The sequence below is a fragment of the Panthera onca genome, chromosome B3 (assembly GCF_046562875.1).
Source record: "Panthera onca isolate mPanOnc1 chromosome B3, mPanOnc1 haplotype 2, whole genome shotgun sequence".
Lineage (NCBI taxonomy): Eukaryota > Metazoa > Chordata > Mammalia > Carnivora > Felidae > Panthera > Panthera onca.
In genome coordinates this window covers 102,932,121-102,952,058 of record NC_138344.1, presented here as the reverse complement: position 1 = coordinate 102,952,058, position 19,938 = coordinate 102,932,121, and the positions used below count along the sequence as shown (strand labels likewise).

General features: G+C 39.6%; 1 protein-coding gene across 1 annotated transcript in view; it reads right to left on the bottom strand.

Annotated features, from left to right (window-relative positions):
• PELI2 (pellino E3 ubiquitin protein ligase family member 2) overlaps nt 1–19,938 on the bottom strand; it is a 202,332-nt gene that overhangs the window by 6,537 nt on the left and 175,857 nt on the right. Inside the window, exons 4-5 of the mRNA XM_060619905.3 lie at nt 13,093–13,290; nt 5,624–5,812 (exon numbers count right to left, since the gene is read on the bottom strand). Coding sequence (XP_060475888.1) covers nt 5,624–5,812; nt 13,093–13,290 — 387 coding nt within the window. The remainder of the gene's footprint in view (nt 1–5,623; nt 5,813–13,092; nt 13,291–19,938) is intronic.

Genomic DNA, 19,938 nt, shown 5'->3' with positions numbered 1-19,938 from the left:
AGAGGCCCAGGGACAGAACCAGGGCTACCCCCAAGCAAGGCAGGGGCAAAGAACCATGAGAAGGGCAGGCAGAGAAATTGTTTGTCATTCTCTGGCTCAAAAGTCTTTGCTGGCTCTCCTCTGCCCTCAGGATCAAGCCCAAACTGAACACATATATTTATAAAAAAACCTAGGAATAAACCTAACCAAAGATGTAAAAGATCTGTACGCTGAAAACTATACAAAACTTATGAAGGAAGTTGAGGAAGACACAAAGAAAAAAACATTCCATGCTCATGGATTGGAAGAATTAATATTGTTAAAATGTCAATACTACCCAAAGCAATCTACACATTCAATGAAATCCCAATCAGAATTGCACCAACATTGTTCTCAAAGCTAGAACAAAGCTAAGATTTGTATGGAACCACAAAAGACCCTGAATAGCCAAAGTTATGTTGAAAAAGAAAACCAAAGTGGAAGGCATCATGATCCTCAACTTTAGCCTCTACTACAAAGCTGTAATCACCAAGACAGTATGGTGTTGGCACAAGAACAGACACATAGACAAATGGAATAGAATAGAGAGCCCAGAATTGGACCCACAAATGTATGGCCATTTGACAAAGTAGGAAAACAACATCCAATGGAAAAAAGATAGTCTCTTTAGTAAATGGTACTGGGAGAACTGGACAGCAGTATGCAGAAGAATGAAACTGGACCACTTTCTCACACTATCCACAAAAATAAATTCAGAATGGACAAAAGACCTAAATGTGAGATAAGAGACCATCAAAACCCTAGAGGGGAAAATAAGCAATAATCTCTTTGACCTCAGCTGCAGCAATTTCTTGCTAGACATGTCTCCCAAGGCAAGTGAAACAAAAGCAAAAATGAACTACTGAGGCCTCATCAAGACAAAAATCTTCTGCACCGCAAAGGAAACAATCAACAAAAGTAAAAAGCAACTGACAGAATGGGAGAAGATATTTGCAAATGACATATTGGATAAAGGGTTAGCATCCAAAATCTATAAAGAACTTAACCAAACTCAACATCCGAAAAACAAATAATCCAGTGAAGAAATGGGCAGAAGACTGAATAGATACTTTTCCAAAGAAGACATCCAGATGGCCAACAGATGATGAGTGATGTTGAGCATCTTTTCATGTATCAGGGAAATACAAATCAAAATCACATTGAGATACCACCTCCCATCGCTCAGAGTGGCTAAAATTGACAACTCAGGACTACAGATGCTGGCGAGGGTGTGGAGAAACGGGAACCCTCTTGCACTGTTGGTGGAATACAAACTGGTGCAGCCGCTCTGGAAAACAGTGTGGAGGTTCCTCAAAACATTAAAAATATATCTACCCTATGACCCAGCAAGCACTGCTAGGAATTTATCCAAAGATACAGGAGTGCTGATGCATAGGGCACATGTACCCAATGTTTATAGTAGTGTTTTCAACAATAGCCAAATTATGGAAAGAGCCCAAATATCCATCAACTGATGAATGGATAAAGAAGATGTGGTTTGTATATACAATGGAATACTACTTGGCAATGAGAAAGAATGAAATCATGCCATTTGCAGCAACATGGATGGAACTGGAAGGTGTTATGCTAAGTAAAATAAGTCAGAGAAAGAAGACATCCTATGTTTTCACTCATATGTGGAACTTGAGAAATGTAACAGAAGACTATGGGGGAATGGAAGGGGGACAAATAGATTCAAACAGAGAGTGAGGCAAACCATAAGAGACTCTTAAATATAGAGAACAAACAGGGTGGATGGGGTATGGGGGAGGGGGGAAATGGGTGATGGACACGGAGGAGGGCACTTGTTGGGATGAGTACTGGGTATTGTATGTAAGTGATGAATCATGGGAATCTACCCCCACAAACCAAGAGCACACTGTATACACTGTATGTTAGCTAATTTGACAATAAATTATGTATTAAAAAAAATTTTGCTGCAGCTCCCTCCCCCCCCCCCCCCCACTGCCCTCCCTCCCCAGTACTGCTTGGTCCCCTCCCCTCTCATAGCCTGGCACGAGGCTCCCTTCCTGTGCTGACCACAGGTAATTCTCAGGGACATCTTATCTAAGTATGTAACCACATCTGAAAGAATAATTCTGATGTGGTTAAGACACTGAGGTTCAGTAGTGGCCACACTGGTGAACAACCCCGTCTTTCCTTCCTACAAAGCAGTTTTTGGTAAACAACATCTTATACATTTTGAGTCCCTGGTCTTTTATTTTCCACATATTCTTGACTCCTCCAAGGATAGAATAGGTTCCTCCTGTCCCTTCTAGTACAAGACTGTGTTCATTACACACAATATGCTAATGACTGGTTGCATTGTCTGTGACCTTCTCCAGATGGGACAACTGGAGGGCAGAGCCCTGGGCATCCTGTTCACTGCTGGATTCCCAGCTCCTACCCCTGCTTTGTCAGAACAGCTACCCAACCATGGACTGCTGTGCAGTCCTGTTCCAATCTGCACTTTGCTCTCTCTGTGATCCGCTAAGGTATGGACCAGCACTATTCCAATTAAATGCACGCGAAGCCAGGCACAGAGAGGTCAAGTCGTTGATTTGAGACTGCAGCACTCCTCAGAGTGGCAATGAGCACCCAGATCTGTGACCGGACTTCAGAACCAGTGATGGAAGGCGGCTGCTCAAACAATAACCGTTATTTTTTGTGGGCTCTCTCTTAACTGTGAACAAAGCGTAGTTTTCTCCAGACTACAGTGTGTAGGAGGGAGCATGGTAAAGACACCCCTGGGCAGAGGCATAGGTTCAGATATTTGTTTCTCAAATTCCACAAAAAGAAAAAAAAGAAAAAAAAAAAGGCAAGGAGAAAGCCCAAGGAATCGACACTTACCTTTCAGAAGTAAGACAGTTAAAACTGATCAGTTAGCTAAGTTTAGGGTAGAGAATTCAAATCCCCACCCACTACTTACAAGTTGAGTATCAACTTTTTAAATCCCTGGTTATCTGTAAGTGGGAATGACAACACTGATCCCATGAGGTTGCTCTGAGTAATGCCTAAGAGAGACTTAATATGAAGCACTTCATAAAGCCTGCACGGAACACTATGGTTATTTTCAGATCACCTAAAATTAGGTAAGCAAATGAACTTTGCTGAATTTACTAAATTTTACAGAGCCAATATAGTTTAATAGATCTATATATCTAGTAGAGATCTAGTAGATATCTAGTACACTCATACTTAATAGAGCAATATTATCACTATTGACAAGACTATTGATAGAAAGTTATCAACTAGGTAAAGGAATAGGATACAGATCAAAGCCTATTCACCTACTTATTTGGGGTGGGGGTTTAAGCTCCTGAAAGGGCATCTCCCCCCACATTTAATTGGCTGTGGTGATCAAGGACAAAGCTGGTGTGATGAGAAACCAAGGAAGTTGTTAACACATTGACACATTAAATGCCAAGCAGGATATTAACACAGAACCTTCTACCAGCACTAGTTCCACACTGAAAGCAGGAGGCACCTGCTACTTTTATAATGTTCTGGATTTTTCGCAGATCACTTTATTCTCCACATTTTTGTGTTCAACTGAAAATGGAGAGTACCGTCAGAGACTGTTCTCTAAATCGAATCTCCTGATAGAAACTTTACATCAATACAACAGCCACATGCACAGAAGGAGTCATAAATTGAAACATAAGCTGGAAGAATCAGTGGGTTTTCACCTCAAACTGTTCCCCTGGTTAATCAGAGGGGGTTGGAGGGGAGGCTGGGTCCTTTGATCCCCACAGTGCAAAGTTAGGCTGATGGAAACTCAGAAACCTTTACTGTAGGCCAAGCCAATCGTACACTATCAAACAGTACAGCACGATGTTGGGCAGATCTAAGGGTCTCCTGTAGGGACTAACTTTGAAAATAGTCTAGATTTAGTACAGCTCGTGAATACAAGCTATTTTTGGAGTGGTTTCTTTTCAGTAGCACTGCCACCTTCTCTGGCATACACAGCCTGAGCTGGGTCACTGCACAATCACCAGAGTAGGCAAGAAACCCATCCTATAAATGTGCCCTTGAAGACAGATGTGCCCTACGCGGACTCTGACATACGCTCTGTATTTCCTAGGGAAGCAAATGCTCTGGTGTTAACCACCTCGGGTGAGAGCCAGGTGATGCTCTCCACAAGCTGATACCTAGTGGAGGCCTGGAGTCTAGACCCTCAGTCAGGGAGGACTGAGTTTCAATCCCATCTGCTGCTACCTTCTAACTCTGGTACCCTTCACAATAATTAACCTCCCTATGCCGTACTTTCCTCATCCATAAGAGGGGCACAATCCCACTTCTTTGAATAAAGCTGCTCAGATGTGATGAGTTACGGTCTCTGAAATGTTAACATAGTGCCTGCCCCCAGCAACCATTTACTAACTTCTACTGTGGCCATTATAATGACTGATAACCAGTTCAGCCAACCTAGGTGAGTTTTTGTATAAAGTTATCCAGTGATCAGAAACAAAGTTATCTGGAAGACCTGCTTTCACATTCTGTGCCTTAGTCTCTTGAAAAGTGTTTAAACAGAGATTACTGTATTTGCTTTGGGCTCTCTTAGAAAACGCTTCTCATATTTACTCAGCCAGGATGTTCTAATACTGGGCTTTACTGTAAAATGCAGAAGCTGTACTTGTAGCTCAGTAATGATGTAAAATAGAAATAAAAGTAACAATTCCTTACAAACTAACATGTAGTAGAGACTAGCCAACCAGGCTAGTGAAACAGCAACCCTGCCATCTTCTTTTTCCGTTTTAGTAATACTTGGTTGTCATCTTGCTGAAAAATGCTAGATGACTCTATGTTTTTCTAGGGAGGTGTTCTGAATCAAATATTTGTTCGCTCGTATTCTGGCTTCTACCTAACAATTAATTAAAGGCACTGGAGTAGAAAGTTTACTTAGAAACTTCCAGCACTGTGTCCCACAGGCATGGTAAGATCAGAAACCCAAAGCTTCCCATTTAAGGGTTTAACAATTATTCTCCATAGAAGAAAGGGTTAAAAAACCAACTGCTTTAGGTCATTTGGGATAAGTAGTGATATTTATAGGAAAATATTAACATGTCAGATCAATGCCCTCTATGAATTATTTCAAGTAAAAAGTTTTATGATTTTGGTGAATTATATAGGGAACTATGTATTAATTTCTTACTATGAACTCAAAGGAAAAAAGCTAACTTAATTCTCTTTTAGTTCCAGGAAGTCTAGTAAATACTTCTGTAATTCATAATTTTCACTAATTAGTCTTGGACAGATCAGGATTTTTCCAAATTAGTAAAGTTTTACACTAAAAATAAGTTTATCTTTCTTTATCGAATTTAAGCAGAATTCTGTGGTGGAGCATATAATGAAAGATATACTATTAAGGTAGGCGAGGAACAAAAAGGTAATTTTCTTCTACTATGGGAAAAGCTTAATCACTGAAGGAAATAAGCCTTTTTCCCTAGCACTTTCAGGGGCCTGAGGAATTCCCGTTTTCCTGGGTCAATGGAACACAGCCCTGGTACCCCTACAAAGGTTCTGAATTTCAGGGGAGAAAAACGACACTCCTTAGGCTGGGCTTTTGCAGTTCGGTGCATTTTCCAGAGTGAAGACCACTCACCAGCTTTCCCCTCTGCTGGGCCGACCTGGTTTCTCGCAAGGTGTACACATCTCCACATACAGAGATCTCACGCCAGACCCCAGGCTGGGACTCCTCAGTGAAGCCCCCTCGTGGATGCATCACCAGGACGCCATTTGTAGTGAGCCCGTCCATGTGGCCATCGGGGTTTTTCCATTTTGCTGCCTTTTCCTGGAGAGCATACCACAGAACAGAAAAAGCATGCTAAGATTATGTTCAAAATGAAGGGATTCCAGAATCTTTTAAAAATATCCAGTACGGGCAGAAGGAAGGAAAGTGATGAATTTTCATTTTCTATTTAAAGCTAATAATCAGAAGGATAAAATATGCAATTATTCTGATAACATGAAAGTGCTAAAATGTATGAATGATTTATCACTGGATATACATTATATTCATCTTGGGAGCTTAAAAAAAAAAAAAAAAGGACCTGAGGCCCGGACCCTTCCCTCAGAGATTCTTTTCTACCCACTGCCCTCACGCCTGGGAGAGTCCAGGAATCTAGACACGTTCTTCAGTTCTATTTGTGCAATCCTTTCGCCTCTTATCTACCAGCACTTTACATGCAATTATTACCTGGGAAGTATACAGAAGAAAGAGGAAAAAACATACAAAAATTTTAAGACTGTTAGTCTGACAAGTTGTGGCTAGTATCTCTTCATAAATATCAATGTTTGGATCCTCAAAGATGGAATGTAAAGACCACCTGATATGATGGCAGGACCAACACTCCTGGATGCTTGTGTCACAGTTACTTCTCTCTTCTTTCTTGGTGACAGAGATAGCTGTTGCAAACATGACTCAGGAGTAAATTCTGAGTTGGATAACCCTCTTGCCAGGGACTGAGCTCTGGCCAATGAGACATAAGTGGGTTTTTAAGAGCCTTCCTGGTAAAGGTCCTTTGTTCTAAAAAGCAAAGGGAAAACAGTCTCCCACTGGCATGGGTCATTCCATTTTCCTTGCCCCTCAGATGTACAACTAATCAGACATCTGTAACCAAAAAAGAGCATGGCTGTACAGCATCCAGGTCACCTGAAAGAGATCAATACATCTATGCCCGGAAAGTGGGTGCATTGAAACACAGAGGAGGCAGCAGAGAGGAGTTGCTGGGGAGCCAGAAGGCAGCAAAGGCAGTGGCTGGTGGGCAGGCAGGAGGATAGCGTAACCTTTCTGAAAAAGGAGGTGGAGGGTGAAGGAGGTAAGTGGGGGTCTGCCCCGTGCATGTTCTGTAGCTGGAAGGACCGAATGTTGTCTCCAAGGAAAGACTGCAGTGAGTGGGAGAAGGGAAATAGGCAAAGAGAATTTCAGGGAAGGGTCTCCTGCTCTTTGCCCCAGGGTTCTGGCTCATGGACTTCTGGGACTCGTTTCATCCCTATCCTAAGTTGAGGATCCTCCTTCCAGGCTGTGGGCACATCAAAGCCCCAAGAGCTAAGTACACACCTTCTCCAACTCTGTGGCACCCCCATTCCTTTTCCCTTGGTGGCACCACCTTCTGGAAAGTGAAAAGAAGGCTCCCAGCTACCAACTTGAACTGTTAGAACCAAAGTAAACAGAACCTTGCCTAAATAGGGTGTTCCTTACTTCAAATGTGAGGACAGAGTCACTTTTAATCAAATACCATTAAAAATCATAGTAATACAGTACTACAAAAAGAAAATGACAATTTTCCAACAAATGAACCCAAAGACATGGAATACCACAATCTAACTGATAAAGAATTCAAAACAGCTGTTATGAAGAAATTTAATGAACTACAAGAAAACTCAGAAAGGCAATGCAATGAGCTCAGAAATAAAATTAACAAACAGAAGGAATACTTTACCAAAGACGCCAAAATTGTAAAAAAAGAACCAAACAAATTTTGGGTTTGAAGAACTCAATAAATGACATGAAGAATGCATTAGAATGCACTGGAAATAGAGCAGATCAGATGGAAGAGAGAATTAGCAAGTTGGAAGGCTGGAATAGAGAAATGCTTCAGATGGAAGAGGAGAGAGAACTAAGATTTAAAGGAAGTGAAGAAACACTACGAAAGCTAGCAAACTCCATTACAAAAGCCCATATATGAATAATGAATTTTCTAGAAGAAGAGAGGGAGAAAAGGACAGGCAGCATATTTAAATAAATAATTCCTGAGAACTTCCAAAAGTTAGGGAAAGAACTGGATATACAAAGTCCATTAAGCTAACAGAACACCTTATTATCTCAATGCAAGATCTTCTCTAAGACACATTATATTAAAACTATTAAAAGTCAGTGATAAAATTAAAATTTTTAAAAAATATTTATTTTTGAGAGAGACAGAGACAGAATGTGAATGGGTTAGGGTCAGAGAGAGAGGGAGACACAGAATCGGAAGCTGGCTCCAGGTTCCTCACTGTCAGCACAGAGCCTGATGTGGGGCTCGAACTCAAGAGCTGTGAGATCATAACCTGAGCTGAAGTCGGATGCTTGACTGAGACACCCAGGTGCCCCCAACGATAAAATTTTAAAGGCAGCTGGGGGGGGGGGGGCGGGTAGGAAGAAAAAAAAAAAAAAGACAGTAACCTACAAAGTAATCTCCAGCAGGCTATCAAACTTCTCAGATAAAAACTGCCAGCCAAGAATATTCCACCCAGAAAAGTTATGCTTCAGATATGAAGGAGAATTAAAAGCTTTCCCAGACAAACAAAAGCAGAGGGAGTTCACCACCACTAGACCTGCCTTACAAGAAGTGCTCAAATGAGATTTTCAAGCTGGAATGAAAAGACAGAAATACACAAAACTCTGATCAAGGTGTTAGTCAGAATTATAAAACTGTAACTATTTATAATAGTATATTAACTCCCAATTATAGCATAAAGGTTAAAGGCAAAGGACATTAAAAATACCTATAATAAACAATAAAAATAAATACAGCTACTACAACTTGGTAACCAAATCACAGCATAAAAAGAGATCATCTGTGACATCAAAAATATAAAAGGAAAAAAGTAAAAGGACAGAATCTTCATAGGCAACTGAAGATAAATTGCCATCAGCAGAAAGGACTGTTTTATCTGTGAGATGTTTTATGTAAACCTCATGATAACCACAAAACAAAAATTTAGAAGAGAGACACAAAACACTAAAAAAAGAGTGGGAGACTGAACGAAAAGCACCATGAAAAACCACCAAGGTATAAAGGTAGGTAGAAACAGAAGGAAAAAGAACAATGGAGAGACAAAATAACCAGCAGGCAAAAGAGAAAATGGCAGTAATAAGTATCAACAATCACACTAAATGTATCAACATATCAACAATCACACTAAATGTAAATGTACTGACTCACCAAAAGGCATAGAGTGGCAGATGGATCTAAAAAAACAAAACAAAACAAAACAAAATACAAAAAACAAAAACCTCCTGCCCTACAGGAGATTCATCTCAGCTTAAAAAAAAAAAAAAATTAATATGAAATTTATTGTCAAATTGGTTTCTATACAACACCCAGTGCTCATCCCAACAGGTGGCTTCCTCAATGCCAATCACTTTCTGCTCCCTCCCACCCCCCATCAACCCTCAGTTTATTCTCAGTTTTGAAGAGTCTCCTATGGTTTGGCTCAAAATGAAAGGATGGAAGATGATATTCCAAGCAAACAGAATACAAAAGAAGGCAGCTATAGCCATACTTATATCACACAAAATAGATTTAAAGCCAAAAAGGGTAATAAGAAACAAAGTCATTACATAATCACAAAGGGATCAGTACATCAAGAAAATGTAATAATTATATGTATGTATGGAGATTATATGTATGTATGTAATGTGTGTGTGTGTGTATATATATACACACACACACACACACACACACATCCCCAACATCCAAGTACCAAATTGTATTAAGCAAATAATAACAAATCTAAAAGAGAAATATACAATGTAATAATTGTAGGGGACTTCAATACCTCACTATCAACAATGGATAGATTTTTCAGACAGAAAATGAAGAAGGAAACACTGGAATTAAACCACACTTTAGAACAAGGACTTAACAGACATCTACAGAACATCTTATCCCATAGAATATATTTTTCTCAGGTGCATTAGAACGGTCTCCAGGAAAGATATGACAGGCCACAAAACAAATTTTAGCAAGTTTAAGAAGACTGAAATCTTATCAACTATCCTCCCTGACTACAATGGTATGAAAGTAGAAAGTTACAATGAGAGGAAACTGAGGAGATCTACAAATAATGTGGAAACTTAACAACCACTGGGTCAAAGAAGAAATCAAAAGGGGAAAAATTATCTTGAGACAATTCAAAATGAAAACACAACATATCAAATATTGTGGGATACAGCAAAAGCAGTTCTGAGAAGTTTATAGCAATAAATATGTATATATGAAATTAGAAAGGTCTTGAACAACCTAACTTCACACTTCAAGGAACTAGAAAAAGAAAAACACAAAAACAGCAAGCTCAAAGTTAGCAGAAGAAAGGACATATGGATCCAAGAAAAATAAATCAAATAGAGACCAGAAAAACAACAGAAGAGATCAACAAAACTAAGAGCTGGTTCTTTGAAAAGAGAAACAAAATTGACAAACCTTTAGCTAAACTCAGTAAAGACTCAAAATTAGAAGACTTTGAGAGAAGACTCAAAATTAGAAATAAAAGAGGAGATATTATACCTGATATTACAGACATACAGAGAATCATGAAAGACTGCTAGAACTTAGAAGAAATGGATACATTTCCAGAAACACACATCCTAGCAAGACTGAATCAGGAAGACTCAGAAAATGGGTAAAGAGATTGAATGAGTGTTTAAAAAAAAAAAAAAAATCCCAAGAAAATTCCACCACCAGATGGCTTCAACTAGGGAATGCTACCAAACATTTAAAGAATTACTACCAACCCTCCTCAAACTCGTCCAAAATATTGAGAATGAAGGAACATTTCCAAACTCATTCTATGAAGCCAGGCTTATTTTGATAACAAAACCAGATAAGGATACCACAAGAAAATTATAGACCAATGTCCCTGATAAATGTAGTTGCAAAAATTCTCAACAAAATATGAACAAATCAAATTCCAGAACACATTAAAAGGATTAGACACCATGACCAAGTGGAATTTACCCGAGATGCAAGGTTCAACAGATGCAAATTAATAAACGTAACACATCACATCACTAAAATGAAAGGTAAAAATCACACGATCAATTCAATAGACACAGAAAACTATTTAACAAAATACAACATCCCTTCAGAATAAAAACCCTTAACAGGTTGGCTACAGAAGGAACATACCTCAACAGGCCGTATATGACAAACCTACAGCTAAGCATCATACTCAAGAGGGAAAAACTGAAAGTGTATCCTCTAAGGTTGGAAACAAGACAAGGATGCCCACTCTTACCATTTCTGTTCAATACAGTACCAGACGTCCTGGCCAGCGCAATCAGGCAAGATAAAGAAATAAATGGCATACAAAGTGGAAAGAAAGTAAAACTGTTACTATTTGCTGATGATATGATCTTATTTATTGACAATCACAAGGAATCTGTCAAAAAGCTGTTGGAATTAATGACTTCAGTAAAGTGTCGGGACACCAAACCAACATACAGAAGTAAGTTGCACTCCTTTACACAAATGATGAAGCATCTGAAAAAGGCAAAAAGAAAACTATCCCATTCACAACAGCATCAAAAACAAAATACTTAGGAACAAATTTAATCAGGGAAGTGAAGGATCTATATACGATGAAAAGTACAAAACGTTTTACTGAGCTTTGCCGAAAGAAATTGAAGACACAAATGGAAAGGCACCCCATGTTTATGAATCAGAAGAATAATGTTAAAATGGCCATACCACCCAAATCCATCTACAGAGTCAATGCAATCCCCATCAAAATATTAAAGGAATTCTTCACAGAAATAGAAGCAATAATCCTAAACTCTGTGTGCAACCACAGAAGACCCCAAATAGTCAAAAAATTAAAAATAGAACTACCATATGATCCAGCATTTCCACTTGTAGGCACATACCCACAGGAAATGAAAACAGGATTTCAATGAGATATATGCACTCCCGTGTTTATCTCATTATTCCCAACGGCCATTATTGGAAACCACCCCAACGCCCATCAATGAATGAATGGATAAAAAAAGACACTGTACATATACACAGTAAAATATTATTTACCCATGAGAAAGGAGGATATCCTTCCATTTGCAACAACACAGATGGACACTGAGCGCATTATGCTAAGCAAGTCAGAGAAAATAAGTACTATAGGATATCATTTATAGGTGGAATCTAAAAAAGTTAAGCCTATGCAAAACAGAGCAAAGTGGTTACCAGGGATGGATGGGGGCAGAGGGACCTGGAGAGAGTGATAAGATTGATGGTGTTTAAGGGTACAACTTGTAATGAGCAGCAAATTAGCCATTGAGATTTAAGGCACCATAATATGAATATAGACCATATTATTGTACTATAGTTGTGAATGTGGTAAATATTGCTACATCAGCAAGTATTTTACAACATACAAATGTATCAAAGTAACAGGACTGCACCCCTTACATTTACACAATGGTACGTGTCAAATTTATTCAACTACAAAAAGTAAATAACAAAACAATAAAAAGGGATAAGGATAGAAACTGCCTGTGCCCGCCTCTTCTTCAGCTACAAGTTGTTATGTGGAGGGACGTATGGAGTGCAGGAGCCATCTCTCAGCCCTAAGGCTGCCTGAGGAAGCCTGATTTGCACAGGGAGGGAGGGGCAAGACAGAACCAACCTGGTTCCTTGGATGTCACAGAACCACTGAAGCAATCAGCCCTGGAACTGTCTTCCCTGGCACTCCTTGTTACATGAAATAATACATTTTTATTATTGTTTAGGCCATTCCGGATGGTTTTTGTCCTCGCAAAAACATCCCGAATAAAAAAAAAACCCAAAGCTATATTAAAACTGAACATTCACCAAAACTTCTGGGTTTGATTTACATGGAAGCCTTATGAAGCCAGAGAAGCCTTACGAAGCCTTAATCTGTTTTGTTCTCTGCAATATCACATCTATGACACATGACCGGGAGCACAGCCAATACCCAATGAAAATTTTTTGAATGAATGAACGTCACTTTTTCCTTTGAACCCTATTTACGTAGATTTGACCATTATTTTTCCCTCTGAAATCACCTCCCTTAAATCTACTAAGAATACATTAAGAACAATGTTAATATACATTTTTTAAACAGTAATTACTGTACATACTATAATACAGCAAGTGGAACAAGTATCAAGGAACTTCATTACTTTCAGATTTTTAGTAACAGCCTTACAAAACTCCACCATCTGAAAACCAAAATCTCCAAATGTAACTAGAGGCGTCGTGTCAAGCAGATTTTTGGCCACAATTAACTGTTATAGCTGATAATAATGGGTGTTATTCTTGAAACAATGGGCTTAGTCATAGTACTTACTCCAAGAAATATGTTTTTGGAAGAGTCGAATCCGGCTGCGAATATCCGTGCTGTGTAAGGTTCACTCCTGTCGCAGACGATCCTGCAGGCAAACCTGGATATGGTGCTTTGTGTAATCTGGGCCTCATCATTGTTCTGACTGCCCGAAATTGTGTCTGTAACAACGAAGTCGATAGGGCTTTCTGTTGATCTGCCCACCTAAATAAATCAAATGCACTCATGACTCATTTTGAAAAGTATGTCACCATATTTTGTTCACATGGAATGAGTGTTCAGGATCCTTTTAACATTTATTATCTCTGCTCTGAGGGTAAGAATTTAATGGAAAAAAAAATGTAGTTCTGTTCCTTTTCTTGTTTAAGTGAGATATTATAGTAACCGATCATCAGATTTTAAATATTAAGAGAAAAGCTAAATTTTTTATCTGGGAGAAAAACATGAAGTCTTGCCCCCCAACAGATTGTATTTCTTGGACCAGGTAAAAATATTATTCTAATAGAGAATTATTCTCTCCCTCACCCCTTCTGCCCCTCTACTTCTAGCTGGAAAAAACCAAGATTTTAAAGAAAGCCAAGAAACAAAGGAACTGTTGCCCAGCCACAGGGACTGTTTTCCCTAAGTAAATCCAGTGACTCATGGCGTGGAGCAAGAATAGCCCTAACCCAGACATAGACTAAATGCCTGTTGCCATACTCTCTGTAAATGGGAATGATGTAAAGGGCTATACAAGTCAGCCCAATTTTGGGATGTAGTCAAGTGAAATATTTAAAAAGCTGGTCTTAACATTTCAATTTTGGATTAAAAAAAAATCTCTCTTGGGAAAGTCTAAAAGAGTTGCCAATAATATTATGTTGACTTATTTTCCTTGGTAAATTTACATGCTTCAGAAAGAATAGATTTCATGAGGAAGATCTTACAGTTCTAGAAAAGGTTTTCATATTCAATAAATCCAAATAAGGGAGGCACCGCTCTGTCCTGGAAACTGGGAAGAGTTAAGTACTTGTTTACAAATAAAAAAATTCTCAAGGGGTGCCTGGGTGGCTCAGTTGGTTAAGTGTCTGACTTTGGCTCAGGTCATGATCTCACTGTTCGTGAGTTCAAGCCCCACACTGGGCTCTGTGCTGACAGCTCGGAGCCTGGAGCCTGCTTCAGATTCTATGTCTCCCTTTCTCTCTGCCTCTCCCCCACTCGTGCTCTGTCTCTCTCTCTCAAAAATAAACTTTAAAAAAAATTTTCAAAAATCCTCAAGACAAAATATTAAAATATTCATGTAATGCTGTTCTATGCATCTCTTAACTAGTAAAAAGTGATAAATGTTATATATATGCCAAAGAGACTTTTTAAATTAAAATCATTTATATGTAAATAAATCATTTCTCACTAAAATATGATATTAATGTTCTCTCCTAACACTAGTGACTTTGATTCAGAAGCTGACAAGGGGAGGGACACATGGAACCCCCAGATGTGTACATATAAGCCCCCCTAAAAGTCAATTTCCCAGGTATTTTTATCGTGATCTCAAAATTCTATCTAACACATAAGATGTATTTTTCATCCAAATGAATAAAAGTAAAAAAAAAAAAATTATCTTGCATCATTTAGCTCTGTTGGCTTCCTGGAAAATTATTATTGTATTTCTTTTGTAAATCTCACACATTTTTATGCACAGACTATCTCTATTAAGCCAACAGACAGCATTCATCTATTTTCTGTCTCTCTCTTTTTTTTTTTTTACAACACTTAATTTCTTGTCCTAATGAAATGTGCCTGGCATAAATGAAACCTCTGGTTTCACTAAAACTCATCAACTTGAATAGATGCATATTGCCTGAATATATGCATTTCAGGTTTAGAAAATATATAACTTGTTTAAAATGCAGCATAAAACCTAAATTAAGAGATATTATAAAACCTTACCATAGAATTCATCTTTCTAAAGTTGAGAGTCTTCCCTCTGCTAGATTCATTTAATTTTTTTTTATGTTTATTTATTTTTGAGAGAATGAGAGACAGAGCATTAGCAGGGGAAGAGCAGAGTAAGAGAGAGAGAGAGAGAGAGAGAGAGAGAGAGAGAGAGAGAGAGAGAGAGAGAGAGAGAATATGAATGAATGAGAATCCAAAGCAGGCTCCAGGCTCTGAGCTGTCAGCACAGAGCCTGACGCCAGGCTTGAACTCACAAACCTTGAGATCATGACCCGAGCCAAAGTCAGATGCTTAACTGACTGAGCCACCCAGGTGCCCTGTCTGCTAGATTCATTTAAAAGCTGGGTGTGTAACTCAGAAGCTCTGATTCAGACTGCTCTCTTTCTTTGAGCCTTTTTCTTTTCTTTTTATAAAAGCTATTCTCTTAGCGACTTTCAAGTATACAATACAGTATTATTAACTATAATCACCATGCTGTACATTCGATCCCCAGAACCTATTCATCTTACAGCTGGAAGTTTGTACTATGTGACCAACTTCTCCCTCTTTCCCCCACCCCCTCAGCCCCTGGTAACTACCATTCTAGTCTCTGCCTCCATGGTTTTGATTTTTTTTTTTTTTTTTAGATTCCACATATAATTGATATCATACAGTATTTACCTTTAATCTATTTCACTTTAAAATTTTTTTTTAATTAGAAAAGTAACAAATACTTATTGCAAAATATTCTACAAATACAGAAAAGTATAAACAAGAAAATAAAGGCTACTCTAAACTCAGGAATAAACTTGTACTGTCCAATGAATAACCTTGTCCAATGAAGCTGGGGAGTGAAATGGGGTGAGTTCTACAATTGCCTGGAGCTCTCACAAAGACATGGTCTCTGACATCATTTCTGTTACCTCCATGAAGAGGGCAATGGCTCTTCAAGCTCTGTTGTAAGCTCAAAGCTAAAGCCATGCTCTAGTAGAATGTCACAGGCTTGTCACACACAGCGATTACTCTCTTCTGTAAAGGCCACTGTGATTTCATCCCAATATATTAATGTCTTGATGAATTAACTGAAATGGACTGTAAAACATGACATTTCAACTGGAACATACCGTTACAATCAATTATTTCAAGTCATGATACTTATCTGACTGGTCACGTTTGATTTGTTTATCAATTCACTCCCACTTAAATCTAACCTATAGGGTGCCAGTAAAATTTTATAATTTCGGATACATGTTGCTTTTGCCAGGAAAAAAAAAAACAAAACTCTAAGCCACTTTCCTACTGAAAACTCACCCCGTGCGCAAAACTTGGAACCCATCCTTTTGAATACTGGATCAACTCTACATTATCTTAAGGGGAGTCATGTAGACAAGCCAAGATGTTCCTGAATTTCACCTGATAATCATACAGTGCTGATACTCATAGAGTAACCACAGGGAGAATTTTACTGATACCACAGACAGGGCATCATTCAGCATTTTCAATTTTATATATTTTAGAAAGGTTTGGGTTTGCCTGGTTGTCAGTCGAAGTCAGTACAGGTAAGATGGCATTGAAGAACTTGGAAGGGCCTCCCTCACCTTTCCTGGACCAACGCTACCCATATCCCTGTATCTGTAACCTTATTTTCTGATGTCCCTCCTATGACAAGGATGGAATGTTGCTGCTTCTATCCAAGACCAATCTCTCTACTGATGTTGGCGTCTCCATATTCTTCCCAAGGATTTTGCTCCTGATATTGTCCCCTCTCTCTCCTGAATCTTCAATTTCTCTATACTAGATCTTGCCATCAGCTACCAAACACATTGTGAAGCTTCTCCAACTCTGTGACTCTGTGGGGGTAAAAGGACCAATTTTTTTTTTTTTTAAACAGCAACTTGTCACTGATACTTTTCAAAAGTACAATAAAAATGAGTATTAGAAAAATGATAATCTGCTTGGGTGTTTCAGGTACTATAAAACGTGCCGTAATGGTTTCCAAACTCTTCTCCATGTCCTACTCAGCTCATTCTGTACCATTAACAGACGCTTGGATGCTCAGCTGAGCACACTTTGATTAGCACTGTTCTAGATTAGTCTCTCTCATCTTTAAAAACACATTCCTTCCAGGGCACCTGGATGGCTCAGTTGGTTAAGTGTCCGACTTCGGCTCAGGTCAAGATCTCATAGTTTGTGGGTTCGAGTCCCGCATCGGGCTCTGTGCTGACAGGTTGGAGCCTGGAGCCTGCTTCGGATTCTGTGTCTCTGTCTCTCTCTCTGTCCCTCCCTCACTTGCATTCTCTCTCTTAAAAATAAATACACATTGGGGCGCCTGGGTGGCTCAGTCGGTTGGGTGTCCGACTTCAGCTCAGGTCATGATCTCGAGGTCCGTGAGTTCGAGCCCCGCGTCGGGCTCTGGGCTGATGGCTCAGAGCCTGGAGCCTGCTTCCGGTTCTGTGTCTCCCTCTCTCTCTGCCCCTCCCCTGTTCATGCTCTGTCTCTCTCTGTCTCAAAAATAAATAAACGTTAAAATAAATAAACATTAACAAAAATTAAAAAACAAAACACATTCGTTCCCCTGCAAGCAGCCTTTAACCTATGGCCCCATCTCTCCAGTTCGGTTAGAGGCAATACTTCTTGAAAAACCTGTCACTAGTTACCACCCTCCCATGTCCTGACTCCTCCCTCACTCAACTTCTCTCAACCCACCCTGTGGAGTTTCTACCTCAGGGCAGTACTGATCGCACTACTGCAGAGCTCAGCCAGCACATCCTGGCACATCTGTACCTGGTATTAGAATAATGCAGCCCGGGGTGCTTTGGTAGCTCAGTTGGTTAAGCGGTCGATGCTTGGTTTCAGTTCAGGTCATGCTGTCGTGGTTCGTGAGACTGAGCCCCCGTGTTGGGCTCTGCATGGAGTGTGGAGCCTGCTTGGGATTCTCTCTCTCCCTCTGCCCCTCCCCGGCTCCCTCGAGTGCCCTTTCTCTCAAAATAAGTAAATAAAAAAAGAAAGAATAAGGAAACCCTACAGGTTAGTTGGTAAATCATCCCCTTCCCTTCTCTTTCTCTTCTCTCCCCAGGTAATCTCGTTAAATCCTACTATTAGCCAAAAGTCCTGATCTTTACCAGAGCTTCAGACTATCATGCCCAATCTCCACTTCGGAATCTAATAAGCATCTCGAAATGTAACATGTTCTAAACAGAGCCTGGATTCTTCTTCAATCCCTAGATGCCCTGCCAACGACTGGTATCCAATTTGCTCAAGCTGAAACTCAGTATCAAAATATTATCCTTGATTGTTTACCTTCCTTTGCAGCCACCTGTCAACACTGCCTCCAAACACAGCTTCCGTCCTTTCATTTCTCCCACCTTAGTTCCAGTTACTGTCAGTTTTTACTAGGATTGCATTGCCTTAGTCCCCAAACTGGTCTCTGTTTTCACACATGTCACCTCCATTCCTTTCGAGAGAGTACTTGAAGATATCTTTAAGAAATATCAATCAGATTGTACCCCTCCCTTGCTTAAAACTCAATTTTTTTACTTGGCCTTAAAGGCCCCACCTCTCCAAGCTCATCTCATTTCACTGTCCTCCTCCTTCATTCTGCTCCTGCTTGGGGCTTTGGCAGCTCCATTCCTCCCCCCTGGAATGCTTATTTGTGGTCCGTTTGCCTCCTCTAGGATGCAGCCTCCATGAGAGGGGAGCCCTGGCTGTCTGTCTTCAGTAACTACAGGAGTATCTGATACATAGCAGGTGCTCAAGAAATGAAACTGATGAATGGAAGATTCTGACAGTCAGCTTGATCTCTGTGAGAGAGACACACAATGCTTTAAGAAATAACTCTCTTTTTTTTTTTTTTTAAGAGAGACAGCAAGCATGAGCATGTGAAAGCAGGAGAGGGGCAGAGGGAAAGACAGAATCTTAAGCAGGCTCCATACTCGGCACAGGGCCTGAAGCAGGACTCAACACAGGGCTCAATCGCATGACCATGAGATCAGTACCTGAGCCAAAATCAAAAGTCAGACATTCAACCGATGGAGGCACCAAGTCACCCCCCAAAAAAACTATTTAAATAGCAAATATTCTTTAACTTTTCTCAACTAGATATATGCTACTTAAACATTGCCATCAAAAAGTACTATAGGGGTGCGTAGGTGGCTCAATTGGTTAAGCATCCAACTTCAACACAGGTCATGATCTTGCAGTTCGTGGGTTTGAGCCCGGCATCTGGCTCTGTGCTGGCAGCTCAGAGCCTGGAGCCTGCTTTGGATTCTGTGTCTCCCTCTCTCTCATGCCCCTGTCATGCTCTCTCTCTCTCTCAAAAATAAATACACATTAAAAACAAATAAAAGTACTACAAACCAACTAAATTAAACACCAACCAAACAAAAACCAAAAACATAAGGTATGGCAGCACCCAGGGTCCAAATTATGAAACAGAAATCTTGAGGCCTGGCTGATTTCCTTACCCTGATGGTCAATATGCATTTGGCATCATACTTCCCTTTAGGGACCCTATAAGACATTTCATCACTTCCTTTGATTTCTTTGATAAACATTTAAAAAAAAATATTTTGCTTTCTCAATAGCTACACTATTCCCTCTTTCATTTACTCCTATTCTAGAAAATTACTAAGAAACTGTTGCTATATTAACTCAGACTTTCTTACCCTTAACCCATCTCTTAAATTCAGATATAATTGATATTTTCTTCCTTAGGCAATAATATTTCCAAGTTCTGAGCCTACTGTCTGTTCCACAGTGGGAAAAGCAGCACAAGGACCTTCTTTGGTTCAGTCTGATGTTCTGCTTTTAAATTCTCAATTAACTTAGAAATCATTTTATAGATAATGGCTACAATGAACAGCCCTCAACACCAAGGTTCAGGCTTGAGAAATAGGAATGCTACAGTGCTTTTTGCTCAGTAACCTTTGTCTGTGGTGGGTT